A 15033-nucleotide genomic window follows, 5' to 3' on the forward strand; every position below is an offset into this window, starting at 1 on the left:
AAATTGCGTCTATATTATTCAGGTATGATTTGCATGCTACTTGAGGGTTTAACATCGAGGTCTATGGACATCAACTCGCATGGAAGTTGGACCAAAGTAGTGCAGAGACTACTTTGAAGTCGCCACAACTTAAAGTCGTGCCAATATGAATGGTAGTCATTGAAAATCATGGAGAATGACTTTTGCAGTGCAAAATCGTGGAACAAGTCGTATAAATGTGAAAGGGGCCTAAGGGTAAAACTTTTTGGATAGAGTGCAAAGGGATTAGAACACGTGTCAGTTGTTATTACTGTCTGTGCCCCTGTTAAGGAGATACACCCTCTCTATTTGTCCTGTTTACCATTATCATTTAAAGTGAAAGTAAAAGAAAATCCCATATTTTGGGCTGTCCCCAGAAAAGTAATAGAGAGGAAATCTTCCAAAGGGATCCCCGGGTTCTGATGACCTGGTAATCCCAAAGGAATTCCCTCAATTTGCAGGGATTTCCTCTCATTTCCTGTTCGGCTGTGGGACAGGAAGTGAAGGGAATTCTCTGCAATGAGACAAAGATGGCAAAAAAAAAAAAATCTGACTCTGAGGTTTTGCCTTGCCCTATCCAAAATGAAAAAAAAAGTTTTGCCTATAGCGCTACTTTAATGCAGAGAATGAACCTTTTGAGTTTAAAACCACTTTGAGAGTACATGTGCATGCTTAGTATTACCTAACTCAGGAGAATACTGGTACTACAGGAAACACCAGATCATTCACATCAGTTTCTGTCCCCAGAGGATCTTACAATCTACTGACCCTAAAACAATCATACAGACACACGCAGAACGGGAAAGATGTCACTTTTGAGACATCTGTGCCCATTCATTGTTTTGTTCGCATTTTGACAGCAGACTTTGGCAGACCCGTGTTGGATCTATGGGCTGCCAGATGTAAATGGACTGTTTACATCAGGCTACCTCTGATCCATCACATTTAGGTATGGAAAATAGAAGACGACACAGTCCTTTTTTTGTTTTTATTTATTTATTTTGAGCTGGAAGGACTCTGATGTAAACAGACAAAAGTCGATTTACATTTGCCTGTCCAAAGACCTGCATTGAGCTTCTGCTCAGGTCCAAAAACTGACAGGTGAGGCGGACCTGATCAGAAAGCCGGTATAAAAAGAGCATTAGTGTCCATGCTTTTTTGGGTTGTGGTAAGGAACCCGAAAATACACAGGGAGAACATACAAACAGCATTTATTTAGAGTTCTTGCTGGTAGAAGGTCAGGATGCTAACCACCGTACAGTCAATATGTTGACTGAGACAATGACAAGCAGATGTTAGGTTACCCATTGTTATTAATAGAAGGTTTACCCACTTACAGAAGCCCTAAGGCCGGCCATACACAGTGCAAATTTCTTTCCTGCAACCATAGGCATGATTCCCCCTACAACACAGACAGTGCTGACCAGGGAATCAGCAATTGTCTTCTCCCAGCGGGGATGGGAAGCCAGTGATTATCGCTAGAGGCTATAGCAGCCACTTGCGATGATCGGAAGCGAATCTAGCAGGCTGGTTGTACCCAAGTTGATCGATCAATCAACTTGGTACATTCAGCCTGGCCATTAACAGTTTGAATGAATCGGCGGATCAGACAATGAAAAAGTCTTCGGAAATCTCCTTATGATAAATAATCAATCATTCCCTTTTACTTCTTTACGCAAAACCAGGAACAAGATTGCAAAGGGTCCCAGCACATTCAGTGACACCAAAAGTCCATCATTGTCAACGAGTCATCTGCCTGTGTATGAGCATCTTTAGTCTGCTTTTGTTTGAAATGTATTAAAAATAACACAATGCTTAGCCTAGGTTCACACTACTGCAATGCGATGTACTGCAAACTTGAATCATTTTTTGTCCTGTGTGAGGTGCGAATTTGCCTTGCGTTTTGAGGTGGACAGGTGCGAATTTACTGGGATCTTATTGCAAATTTACCGCCATTTTACCACAAATTTCAGGAGGCAGACAGTGAACAATTCGCAGAGATGTGAACTATGTGCTGTGAGTTTACTGCAAGTTAAATTGAAGCCTATGAAGATAAAATTCGCACTGCACCGTAGGAATTCACCCACAGTCAACGCGCACAGGACCCTTTTTTTTTTCTCGCACCAAATTTACAACGCATAGATGTGAACCAAAGCCATGAAATACTATGCTTTTTATCTGACCTGTGAATCTGTGTGTTCCTAAAGGCATCAAACCCGCTGTGAATTCGCATCAGTGTGAACCCAGGCTGAATATTTACTTCCCTTAAAAAAAATACATGTAATCAGTATGTATGGTGTAGTTTTTACATTTGTATGCTTACAGTGCCTTATGGAAATCTTGATATTTGATTTATTCATTGCAAAGATGCACCTTTTGATAAGTATACCTATTTATAGATCGCCTTCACCTATTTATAGATCACCTGCACAGCTTCTCTACAAAGATTAATATTTAACATGTCATGGCATGCTTATCTGAGAGACATTTACTCTTCTCATACAGAGCATCCTCCTATGTGTATACTTTGACCCTCAGGTACATTAGGGTTATTTCTGCTTTTCACCATTTAGGACTGTAAAATGAGTGGTTATGTAAAACTACTGAAATGTGAAGCAAACGTTTATTTTCCTATAATTATTTAGTGAAGGCTGACACAGGTAGTCCATTACTGGCAATGAAAGAAATGTTATGTAATAAAAGCAATATATTTTAACTTCTATCAGAATTGGGTATGTTGTTGGCTTGGAAAATGTCACGTACAAGACAGCCAGACCTATTCAGTTGAGCCTTACCTCTCCATTTAATTTAAAGTGATAGTGTCAATAACCAATCAGATATTTTCATATTTTACTCTCTGAGGTTGACTGCTAACAGGTTCATAGGACTTACGACCTCTTCCCTTTCTTGCAGTTATTCTACATGACCATGACGGAGATCTTTTAGAAAAAGGGGGTGATCTTTAAATGTCTCATTTATCTGTAATGCATTTTCTTATGATTGATTACTAAGGGCCCTTTCACACTGGGGTGGGCGTCGGCGATAAAGCGCTGCTATTGTAAGCGGCGCTTTACCGTCAGTATGCGACCTCTAGCGGGGCGGTTTTACCCCCCGCTAGCGGCCGAGAAATGGTTGAAAACCACCACAAAGCGCCTCTGCGGTATAGCCGCGCCGTCCCATTGATTTCAATGGGCAGGAGCGGTGAAGGAGCGGTATACACTCCGCTCCTTCACCACTCTGAAGATGCTGCTAGCAGGACTTTTTTTACCGCCCTGCCAGCGCATCGCTCCAGTGTGAAAGCCCTCGGGGCTTTCACACTGGAATGAAAGCAGCGGCACTTTCGGGTCGGTTTGCAGGCGCTATTATTAGCGCAATAGCACCTGCAAACCGCCCCAGGGTGAAAGGACCCTTATGGCAGGGGTCTCAAACTGATGGCCCTCCAGCTGTTGCAGAATTACAATTCCCATGAGGCATTGCAAGGTTGACAGTTACAAGCATGACTCCCATAGGCTGAGGAATGATGGGACTTCTAGTTCCACAACAGCTGGAGGGCCGCTAGTTTGACTCCTCTGACTTATGGCCACTGAGCAAGTGGGCCTCACTCAGGGTTATGCTTTAGCCTTGGTTCACACTAAATGCGACTTTGAAAATGTGCTACTTCACTTGAATTAGCATGATTTTAAAGCTGCAGGTCAGTACAATTTTAGGTGCGACTTGCCTGACATCGGCGCGACTTCACACACAGATCTCTATTCAAGTTGCACCTGAAATTGGCAAAAATAGTGCAGGAACCTTTTTTTTCAAATCGGTGTAGCACCACAAAGTCAAAGTCACACCGATTTGAACCCCAGCAATAGGGTGCGACTTATCGTATGATTAGGAACTGTCAAATTGCATGACAAGTTGCACCAGTGTGAACGAGGGCTTAGAGACTCCATGTTTATATTTGATATACACATAGGAATCTCCCTTGAAGTCTTCTTTTCTCCATCATTGCTTTCATAGGAAAAACTGAGATAACATTTATATGGCCAGGAGTGACCTTGGTTGCTAGGCAGTCAATTGACACGTAATCTATGCTTCTCTCTTAGCTGTGGAAAAGTATTTGTCGATTGTAAAATAAAATTAGATATCTTTCAGACTACCATCACAGACATCCCAACCTGCAAAAACTCATTTCAGGGAGGTGGCAAACTCATTTCAGGGAGGTGACGCTTTGTGCCTGTGCAGGTGTCTGTGAGCCCGCAGCCAAATGCGGGAGACTCCCGTGACTCGTGGGAGACTTGGGATGTCTGCATTCTGCAAAGTAAAGAAAATGAGGTGAAAAATCACACCTGTAAAAATTAATTAATGAAGTTGTCCTGTGCAACACAATATCCCCAACACATGTACGGTGGCGATGGTGTACCTAGCATAGGTGACATCCAGGCAAATTATACTGCTTGAGCAGTACAGTGTCAGGTTAGGGCAGTAAAGTGCCAGGCCAAAGCTTTATATATTTTTTTTCATTTAGGATAGAGTAAGAGAGGGGGCAGTATAGTGACAGGCTAGATCTGTATAGGGGCAGACTAGGGCTCTATAGGGGCAGGCTAGGGCTCTGTAGGGGCAGGCTAGGGCTCTATATGAGTAGGCTAAGGCTCTAAAGGGGCAGGTTAGGGCTTTATAGGGGCAGGCTGGGGCTCTATAGGGGCAGGTTAGGGCTCTATAGGGGCAGGCTAGGGCTCTATAGGGGCAGGTTATGGCTCTATAGGGGCAGGCTAGGGCTGTATAGGAGCAGGTTAGGGAAGTGTAAGTCACCAGCTGCAGCAGCCTGGACAGTGTGAATAGTATTGAGCAGATACCGCTGCGAGAACTAACTCCATGCAGTGTTGCCTGAACATCAGCTGCTGACTGTGGAGACAATAACCTCTCTGCTATAGTGTGTCATATACAACAAAGCTGGGGCATGAAGGGGTCAGAAAGGAGGCAGCTTTCTTTTCAAACATGCAGGAGGTTGATAGTGCTGGGCACATGTCTCCTGGTGGGTCCCAGCACTTTAGCTGCCATTTTCCAAATAATTAGTGCTGCCGGCCACTGTGCTGCAACCTGCATCAAGCCACCTGCCATGTTATCACAGAACAGCGCATAGCTCTCCATTCCCGGCTGGTAGAAGCGGTATTGAGCAGATCCTGATGCTCGAACTAACTTACCCCCATGTGGCTCACAGGCTGTGACTGAACATCAGCTGCTGGGGGAGAAGGTAGGGGGGGGATTGATATCCGTGTTCTCTGTGGGCACCCCATCCGGCAGCACACACAAATTCCTGCCTCCTATGATACACTCAGCCACAGACATAAGACAGAGCAGCCTGAGGGGCCACTGTGGCCGTACTCCTAGGGCTGCTCGGGCTGCTCTGTCCTATGTCTGTGGCTGAGTGACAGGCTTAGCTGAGAGATCTCCCGGTGCTCGCGGGTGTCCGAGAGCCCGCAGCCAAATGCGGGAGACTCCCGCAACCCGCGGGAGAGTTGGGATGTCTGCCATCAAATGTGTGTGTGATTTCTCTGTGTACACAGCTTTAGGCATATTTTTGCTATATTTTATATAATAGTATACAGGAGATAGCTTCTGAATTTAACACCACTCATCAAATTCATTGAAATATTTAGGCTGAGTTCACACATGTGCGGTGCGAATTCCAGTTCCGTTTTCTCTGAGAAGAGGAAAAACAGCTGTTCAGCGTTTCCTCTCTGTTGTAGCTGCGGATCAGTGAGCAGGGAAAAGGGGGAGAGGGGGGAGGTGTAGTGAGGAGAAGGAGAGAATTTGTGTTCAGAACGGAATGCATCTGTGAATCAGATGCGTTCCCATAGAAGATAATGTGCTTGTATTTCGCACCGCAATGCCAAGAAAACTCACACGTTTTTTGGGCAATGCACAATGCGAATGCAACGCACGTATGTGAACCAGATGCATTCAAATGAATGTGTTTTAAAATGTCCTGCGAATTGGATGCGGTGTAAGCCGCATCTAATTTGCATAGGTGTGAACTGGGCCTAAAAGTACTGAGTGGACTTGTGCTTCTCTGATAAAGAGGAATAATAGGATGAAACTCCAATCAGTCAGGAGTGTCAATCTCCTGTGTCCTTAGTAGCACAGTGGTTTCTCCTGCCAACCCATACATCACTAAAGAACACATTAGTGATGTAAGGGCCAGAGGGAGAACCCAGTGAACACTGAGTAGGGAGTCGGAACACAGGAAATCGACACTTCCAGAAGTGTCAGGTTTTTTTTTTTTTTACAGACTTCATTTAGCAATTCCTCTTGATTGGAGCAATGTTTGGGGGCACGGGCAGCTTAAGAGGTTGATATTTACATATATATATATATATATATATATATATATATATATATATATATATATATATATATATTTTTTTTTTTTTTTTTTTACAGGGGCATGATTTTTTTTTGTACTTTAGACTTGATAACATTTAGGCTGGATGTATAGTGTTGCACTGCTTGCATGCTTTATGTGCACTGCTGCGCGGCTGTGCCATGCATTCTGTATTCAACCCCACACACCTGTGCTACAGCGCAATACAATGCCATGTGTTGTGGTACACTGCTTTAGTACAGCTTTCTTTGTACAACTGGTGCGTTAGGCAGCCTATAAAATAAATGTTCCAAAGTGTTATCCAAGAGTTGTGAGGTCTTCAATGCTTGTTTATACAGAGCAGCAAAGGTCACTCTGAGAGCGCACTGGCTGTAGTTAGGCGGTTCACGTGCAAACAGGGCTACCTTCCAACAGGTCCAAAACAGCTTTAATGATTCACAAAACAACGGTTAATGCATTTTGGGGGCAAACCAAGCTCCACCATCATCAGGGTTCAGTAATATTTTGAGACGTTTTAATGGATTCAGGGAAGCAGATGGCAGATACATTTTAGGCTTGTGCCCCGTACACACGGTCGGAATTTCTGACAGAAAAAGTCCGACGGGAGCTTTTCATTGTATATTCCGACCATGTGTATGCCCCATCGGACTTTTTACGTCGAAAATTCAGACGGACTTAGATAGAGAACATGTTCTATATTTTTCTAATGGAACAAATTCCTATCAGGAAAACCGCTCGTCTGTATGCTGTTCCGACGTACCAAAAATGACGCATGCTCTGAATCAAGTACGAGATGTCGTACGTGTTGTCCCGTCGTACGTGTTGTACGTCACCAAGTTCTTGACGGTTGGAATTTGGTGTGACCGTGTGTATGCAAGACAGCTTGAGCGGAATTCTGTCGGAAAAACCTTCAGAGTTTATTCCGACGGCAAAACCGGTCGTGTGTACAGGGCATTAGTGTTTAGAAAGAGATCAGATGTGACAGAATTATGTCAGTAAAATTGATGACCAATGGTCAATCAAATAAAAAGGCTTTCTTTGTGAAATGAATACTAATGCACTTCACAGATGTGAATCCAGTATTACAGTTTAAATGTGTAGATAAATATAAAAACATAGTCCAAAAAAAGGTAAAAAAAAAAGAAAATTGACATAATAGTGTATACCTGTTCACAGATACAATAAATGCATGGTGCGCAGAGAAAGGAGAAATACTTTATAGAGTAATTTCCTGAGGCTATGCTCACTGGGTAAAAATACCTACATAAAAAGATAGTGGGAAAACAGGTTACTTTTTTCAGATTTTAGGCACTTAAAACAAAAAAAAATTGATGTCAAAATTCTAACAGAGAAAGCATTTATTTTCCTGGGAAAACGTAATTTTATACACAAAACTGAATAAAAAAACAGAAAAAAAACTACAGCATTTATGTTAAATAAGATCACATTTTCCCACTGGGTTTGTTTGGGGCAATTTCAATCCCACCTCCTTTTTGAAACCACCATTCAGTGTCTTTAATTGCAATAAAAAATGGAATTGGACTTTTAGTTACGCAATCAAATTGCCACATGTATGGTCAGTAGGGATGAGCCGAACACCCCCCCGGTTCGGTTCGCACCAGAACCTGCAAATGGACCGAAAGTTTGCGCGAACTTTAGAACCCCATTGAAGTCTATGGAACTCAAATGTTCAAAATCAAAAGTGCTAATTTTAAAGGCTAATATGCAAGTTATTGTCCTAAAAAGGGTTTAGGGACCCGGGTCCTGCCCCAGGGGACATGTATCAATGCAAAAAAAAGTTTTAAAAACGGCCATTTTTTCAGGAGCAGTGATTTTAATAATGCTTAAAGTGAAAAAAAGTGAAATATTCCTTTAAATATCGTACCTGGGGGGTGTCTATAGTATGCCTGTAAAGTGGCGCATGTTTACCGTGCTTAGAACAGTCCCTGCACAAAATGACATTTGTAAAGGAATAAAAGTCATTTAAAACTGCTTGCGGCTTTAATGTAATGTCGGGTCCTGGCAATATGGATGAAAATCAGTGAGACAAACGGCATGGGTACCCCCCCACCCCAGTCCACTACCAGGCCCTTTGGATCTTGTATGGATATTAAGGGGAACCCCGCACCCAAATTAAAAAAAGGAAAGGCGTGGGGCCCCCAGGTCCTATATACTCTGAACAGCATCAAAACTCTGAACTCCCATTAAATGATTCTGTGCAGCTATTGCCTTTTGTACCATCACCCCCTCCCTTTAGAATGTAAGCTCTACGAGCAGGGCCCTCCTGTACCTTTTGTATTGTACTGTAATTGTGTTGTCCCCCTATACATTGTAAAGCGCTGCGTAAACTGTTGGCGCTATATAAATCGCGTATAATAATAATAACAGCAGTATACAAACAAGACAGGGACTGTAGGTTTGGTGTTAAGTAGAATCTGTTTGTAATTTTGAACTGGTAAATTTTTAAAGTGTAGCTCCAGCCAAAAAATCTATTTGTAAGCTTTTTGGAAAACATAGGGAAGGGTTATCACCCTTGTAACATTTGTTTTGCTGTCTGTGCTCCTCTTCAGAAGATTTTACCTCACTTTCTGTTTCAATGACAAATGTTTTTAGTGAGTGGGGTTTTTAGTGAAACAAGGATTGGTGATAAAGCATCAGTGAAGAGGAGAAACGTTTTTCCCATATTAACTCTTACAGGAGAGAATTTCATCTCACTTCCTGTTGTCTCCTTCCGTTTGCAAGTAGGAGTCGTTTGGAAGTTGGATGTTTGAAAGTAGGGGCCTGCCCTATATACTCTGCAGAAATTGGGGCCTTAGGTGTTGGTGTTGCCACAACACTGTAAGCCCTCACAGTTACTCTTGGTGGGCACAGGAACGGGACCTGCTGTGAAATATTAGATCAAGAATTGTAATTACATGCCATTGTTGAACAGTGGTAGAAAAATTGGGCCTTTGGTGGTGGTGGTGCTGCGGGTGCCACAACACTGTTATGCCCTGTACACACGATACGATTTTCTGATGGAAAATGTGTGATAGGACCTTGTTGTCGGAAATTCCGACCGTGTGTAGGCTCCATCACACATTTTCCATAGGAATTTCCGACACACAAAGTTTGAGAGCAGGCTATAAAATTTTCCAAGAACAAAATCGGTTAAATTCCGATCGTGTGTACACAAATCCGACACACAAAGTGCCACGCATGCTCAGAATAAATTAAGAGACGAAAGCTACTGGCTACTGCCCCGTTTTTAATACTGACGTACGTGTTTTACGTCACCGCGTTCAGAATGATCGGATTTTCCGACAACTTTGTGTGACCGTGTGTATGCAAGACAAGTTTGAGCCAACATCTGTCGGAAAAAATCCATGGATTTTGTTGTCGGAATGTCCAATCAATGTCCAACCGTGTATACAGGGCATAAGTCCTCACAGTTACTCTTGGTGGGCGCTGGAACGGGCCCTACTGTGAAATATTATATCAAGAATTGTAATTACATGCACCTGTTGAACAGGGGCAGAAAATTGGGCCTTTGGTGGTGGTGGTGGTGTTGCCACAACAGTGTAAGCCCTCACAGTTACTCTTGGTGGGTGCAGGAATGGGCCCTGCTGTGAAATATTAGATCAAGAATTGTAATTACATGTCCCTGTTGAACAGGGGCAGAAAAATTGGGCCTTAGGCACTGGTGCCACAACACTGCAACCCCTCACAGATGCTATAGTTGGAGCGCAGGAATGAGCCCTGCTGCAAAGTATTGCATCAAAAATTGTAATTATACACCCCTGTTAAACAGGGGCTGAAAATTTGGGCCTTGGGCACTGGTGCTGGTGCCACAACACGGCAACCCCTCACAGATACTCTAGTTGGAGTGCAGGAATGAGCCCTGCTGCAAAGTATTGCATCAAAAATTGTAATTACACGCCCCTGTTAAACAGGGGCTGAAAAAATGGGCCTTGGGCACTGGTGCTGGTGCCACAACACTGCAACTCCTCACAAATACTCTAGTTGGAGCGCAGGAATGAGCCCTGCTGCAAAGTATTGCATCAAAAATTGTAATTACATGCCCCTGTTAAACAGGTGCTGAAAAATTGGGCCTTAGGCACTGCTGCCACAACACTGCAACCCCTCACAGATGCTATAGTTGGAGCGCAGGAATGAGCCCTGCTGAAAAGTATGGCAGCAAAAATTGTAATTATACGCCCCTGTTAAACAGGGGCTGAAAAATTGGGCTTTGGGCACTGGTGCTGGTGCTGCAACACTGCAAGCCCTTACAGATACTATAGTTGGAGCACAGGAATGAGCCCTGCTTCAAAGTATTGCATCAAAAATTGTAATTACACGCCCCTGTTAAACAGGGGCAGAAAAATTGGGCCTTGGCCACTGGTGGCGGTGCCTAGAACCAAAAATGTTCTTACAAGCTATCAGCATGAAAATTGAGGAGGAAGAGGATTGTCACTCAGCATAACAGGATAGTCACTCAGCGTCAGCATAGGCAGTCTTGAAGGGATCTCACATAAAAAAAAATCAATCGGTTACATCAGCATCAGGTCCTTAGTAGCTGGTGATCCAAGACTGATTCATTTTTATGAAGGTCAGCTGATCTACCGATTCGGTGGACAGGCACACCCTGTGATTGGTTACAAAGCCTCCAGCACCACTGAATGTGCGTTCCAAAAGAACGCTGGATGCAGGACAGGCCAGTAGCTCAATTGCATACTGTGCAAGCTCTGGCCAGTGATCCATCCTCAAGACCCAGTAACCCAGAGGATTTTCGGTGGGAAAGGTGTCCAAGTCTGATCTTGCCCCTAGGTAATCCTGCACCATGTGAATCAGACGCTGGCGATGGTTGCTGGAACCGATCAGACCTTGGGGCTGCGGACTAAAAAATTGTCTGAACGCATCGGTCAGACGGCCACCTTCTCCACCGCTCCTTCTGTGACTGACCGAAGCCTCAGCAACACGTTGTCCAGGAGGACCAGGAAATTGTAACCTCCCAGGCTCTGGAAACGCGTTGCACAAACCTTTCTGCAAGGCCTCCTAAAGATGTTTCATCCTCTGCTCCCTCTGCAATGGCAAGATAAGGTCTGCAACCTTATCTTTGTAACGTGAATCAAGGAGGGTTGCCAGCCAGTAATGATCCCTCCCCTTGATACCATGAATACGAGGATCCTTCCGCAGGCTTTGCAGGATCAGGGAGGCCATGCAGCATAGTTTTGCTGAAGCATTCGTTCCAGAGTCCTCTGGGTCACTAAGGACGACATGATCCGCAGCCACCTTCTCCCAGCCATGTACAAGTCCATGGGTTTCTTCAGACTGTAAATGATCCCTTGAAGACTGCTGCTGATGCTGAGTGTCAGGCTCCACCTCCATGCTGACACAATCCTCCTCCTCTTCCTGTGTGATCGGCGGGCACACAGGAACACTGTCTGGATGAAGGGGGCCTTGAGAGGTAAGGAAGTCCTCCTCTTCCTCCCTCTGTTCTGCCTCAAATGCCCTGTCCATTATTCCACGCAGCGTGTGCTCCAACAGATGGACAAGAGGGACAGTGTCACTGATGCATGCACTGTCACTGCTCACCATCCTCGTGGCCTCCTCAAATGGTGACAGGGCAGTGCATGCATCCCTGATCATAGCCCACTGGCGTGGGGAAAAAAAACAAGCTCCCCTGACCCTGTCCTGGTACTATAGTCGCATAGGTACTCATTGATGGCCCTCTGCTGCATGTGCAGGCGCTGCAGCATGGCCAACATTGCGTTCCACCTGATAGGCATGTCACAGATTAGGCGGTTCTTGGGCAGGTTAAATTCCTTTTGGAGGTCAGCCAGCCGAGCACTGGCATTATATGACCTGCGGAAATGCACACAGATTTTCCTGGCCTGCCTCAGGACATCCTATAAGCACGGGTACCTGCCCAAGAACCGCTGCACCACCAAGTTAAGGACGTGAGCCAAACAGGGCACATGGGTCAGTTGTCCCTGTCAGAGGGCGGAGAGGAGGTTGGAGCAGTTGTCACAAACCACCATACCTGCCTTAAATTGGCATGGCGTCAACCACCTCTGAACTTGCCCCTGCAGAGCTGACAGAATCTCTGCCCCAGTGTGGCTCCTCTCCCCCAAGCACACCAGCTCAAGCACCGCATGGCATCTTTTTGCTTGCGTGCTTGCGTAGCACCTACAGAGCACTGCTGGTTCCGAGGACAAATCAGCACAGGAAGAGGCTATGGAGGAAGAAGAAGAGGAGTGGGTGGAGAAGAGAGGTGTGGCGGAATCACCACTAGTAGAATTTTGGAGGCGTGGTGACGGAACAACCTCCAACACTACTGCACCCTGTCCTGCATCCTTCCCAGCTGCCAGAAGAGTCACCCTGGCTTTGGCCAATTACGGCTCTCTGTACAGACGGCGCTGTGATTGGCCAAGCATGCGGGTCATAGTGCATGCTTGGCCAATCATCAGTCAGCAATGCACTGCAAAGCCGCAGTGAATTATGGGCCGTGACGTGCCACTCGAATTTGGCGCGAACGGCCCATAGCGTTCGCAATTCGACGAACGGCCGACCAGGCGATGTTCGAGTCGAACATGGGTTTAACTCGAACTCGAAGCTCATCCCTAATGTTCAGCTTTAGATATTTAGTTGGTATGTAGGTAAAGACAGACTGTTACAAAGCAAAGGGCATGGTGATAGCTTACCAGTGCAGTTAGTGATATGGGGATAAAGGATAAAGTTGGCCATAGATGGTGTCATTTTCTATCATGCAACCTAAGTTGCAGTAAATATAATCGCTTGATTCCCCCATTAACACAGGCAGCATTGATGGGGGGATTTCTCCTGCGGAGCCATTGTGTTCTCCCGGCAGGAGGGGAAGCCATGCTTGCCCGGGAACACACACATTATGACAGCCGCTAGCAATAATCGCATGTAAACTCTGGCAAGCTGGATGTACCCATGTAGATCAATCAATCAACTTGGGTACATTCAGCCTGCCCATACATGGTTTGAATCTTGGCCAGTTCAGCGGGAAAGAAAATCGCACCGTCTATGGCTGGCTTTATCCTATATCTCTAGATCACTAGCTGCACTGATAGGTTGCCACTGTGATCTTTAACTGGCTTTAGTCACACACCACGTTTGTTGGCATCCACTGTCAATGGAAAAAAAAGGTGAGGGTAAATCTATCAGTGGGGACACAAGTTTAGTTGCAGCTATCTCAGATAGAGTTTTCTCTAAAGTTGGCTGTACACCAGTAACATTTCATTTGAATGTTCATTCCTAAATTCAGAAAAATCGTTTATAACAAAATCTTTCAAACTTTCATCCAATTGCCATGCCAATGTTTTGAATTTTATGTTCATGGTAAGTACATTTTTTTTTCAGAATGAAAACTGCATTCAAAGATAGAATTTCATTTGTTTGAGAAAAGAATGTCCATCCTTTCACTACAATTTCCCATGTCACTTCAGTTGAAAATGATCTTCAATTTGATCCTGATAATGTAAATGGAGTGTATGATACAAAGACACATTTTTCTACTGGTGTATGGTCAGCATTGGAAGAAATTCATTTTACATTCTGTTTGGTTTCTGGGACACAAAGTGAAGGAGAATTCCCGCAACAGAACACACACAGCACTGGAAATGCGTATCTCAATGCAGCCATTGGGAAGCATGAGCTGAAGTTTCCATACTTGTACTCTGCACTGCAGTGCAAGCACTTCCATGGCATCTCACAAACTGGCCAGCATTATAATGAGTCCATGTAAAAATATGATGTACCCGGAAGGCATTTCTCCTCTCAAAAGAAAGAAATCTTTCTATTTGTGTATTTGTATTTTAACTCACCTTGAACAGATTTTGAATTGCGGTGAAATCCTTTATACTGAGCCTGTTTTCAATCGATTCCCCTAGATGTCGGCCTCCTTCAGACCCTTCCTCGCTTAACGGGACGGCGGCAGGCACACTGGGTTGTCTTTCATTAGGGTGAAGGAACTGGCTGTTCATCTTTGCTTTCTAATCAACACCTTTGTGTTTTGCATTGAAAACATGTCAGAGGTAGATTACAATCAGGGATTTTCATTGGAACATACAGAACAGATACAATGTGAATTATTTATAGTTTGGTAATAAGAAGTACAGTGAAGTTTTCTTACATACCTCTGTAAACATGAAGTTTGAACTTCTTTTTCACATTTGCAAAGCTGTCTTCTGCCCAAAGATTTGCTGGGTGTGAGAAATTGCATTGACAGGAATGGAGGAATGTTTATGTCTTTACTTCAAGGCTTCTCAGTGACTGGTTACTTGGCAACTCTATACAAAGCTGAGCAACACACACCCCTACCCGTCCCAACCAAGTACTTTTCATATGACCTACTCTGCTAGCCAGGGCTCTTCAATGACACAATGCAACGTTTACACGTATTAATCAGACATCACACTGACAACTGACTTTATGTCACAAAAAGCAATGTAGTGCACACCAAATCCACCCTTCTCACAAAGTGAAAAGCAATAGAGATCCTAAGTGCATTGAATTATGAGACAAATACTGATATCCTTATACTAGCCAACAAAAAGTGCTGTGTTCTTATTCCGAAATTAGTGATTGAGATCACTGAAGAGCATTTTCACATCGACAGATGAGGGAATATAGATAGA

General features: G+C 44.2%; 1 protein-coding gene across 4 annotated transcripts in view; it reads right to left on the reverse strand.

Annotated features, from left to right (window-relative positions):
* Nucleotides 1–14672, reverse strand: part of WDR49 (WD repeat domain 49) — a 204440-nt gene extending 189768 nt beyond the window's left edge. For 3 of the 4 annotated variants that reach the window (XM_073626143.1, XM_073626145.1, XM_073626144.1), the window contains exons 1-2: nucleotides 14533–14670; nucleotides 14221–14399 (exon numbers count right to left, since the gene is read on the reverse strand). In XM_073626143.1, coding sequence (XP_073482244.1) covers nucleotides 14221–14379 — 159 coding nt within the window. In that variant the 5' untranslated portion in view covers nucleotides 14380–14399; nucleotides 14533–14670. Of the gene's footprint in view, nucleotides 1–14220; nucleotides 14400–14532 lie in introns of all 4 variants that reach the window. The other variant, XM_073626146.1, reaches the window with a different exon arrangement.
* Between the last annotated feature and the right edge of the window lie 361 nt (nucleotides 14673–15033).

Source organism: Aquarana catesbeiana, linkage group LG04, assembly GCF_042186555.1.
Source record: "Aquarana catesbeiana isolate 2022-GZ linkage group LG04, ASM4218655v1, whole genome shotgun sequence".
In the NCBI taxonomy this organism is placed as follows: domain Eukaryota; kingdom Metazoa; phylum Chordata; class Amphibia; order Anura; family Ranidae; genus Aquarana; species Aquarana catesbeiana.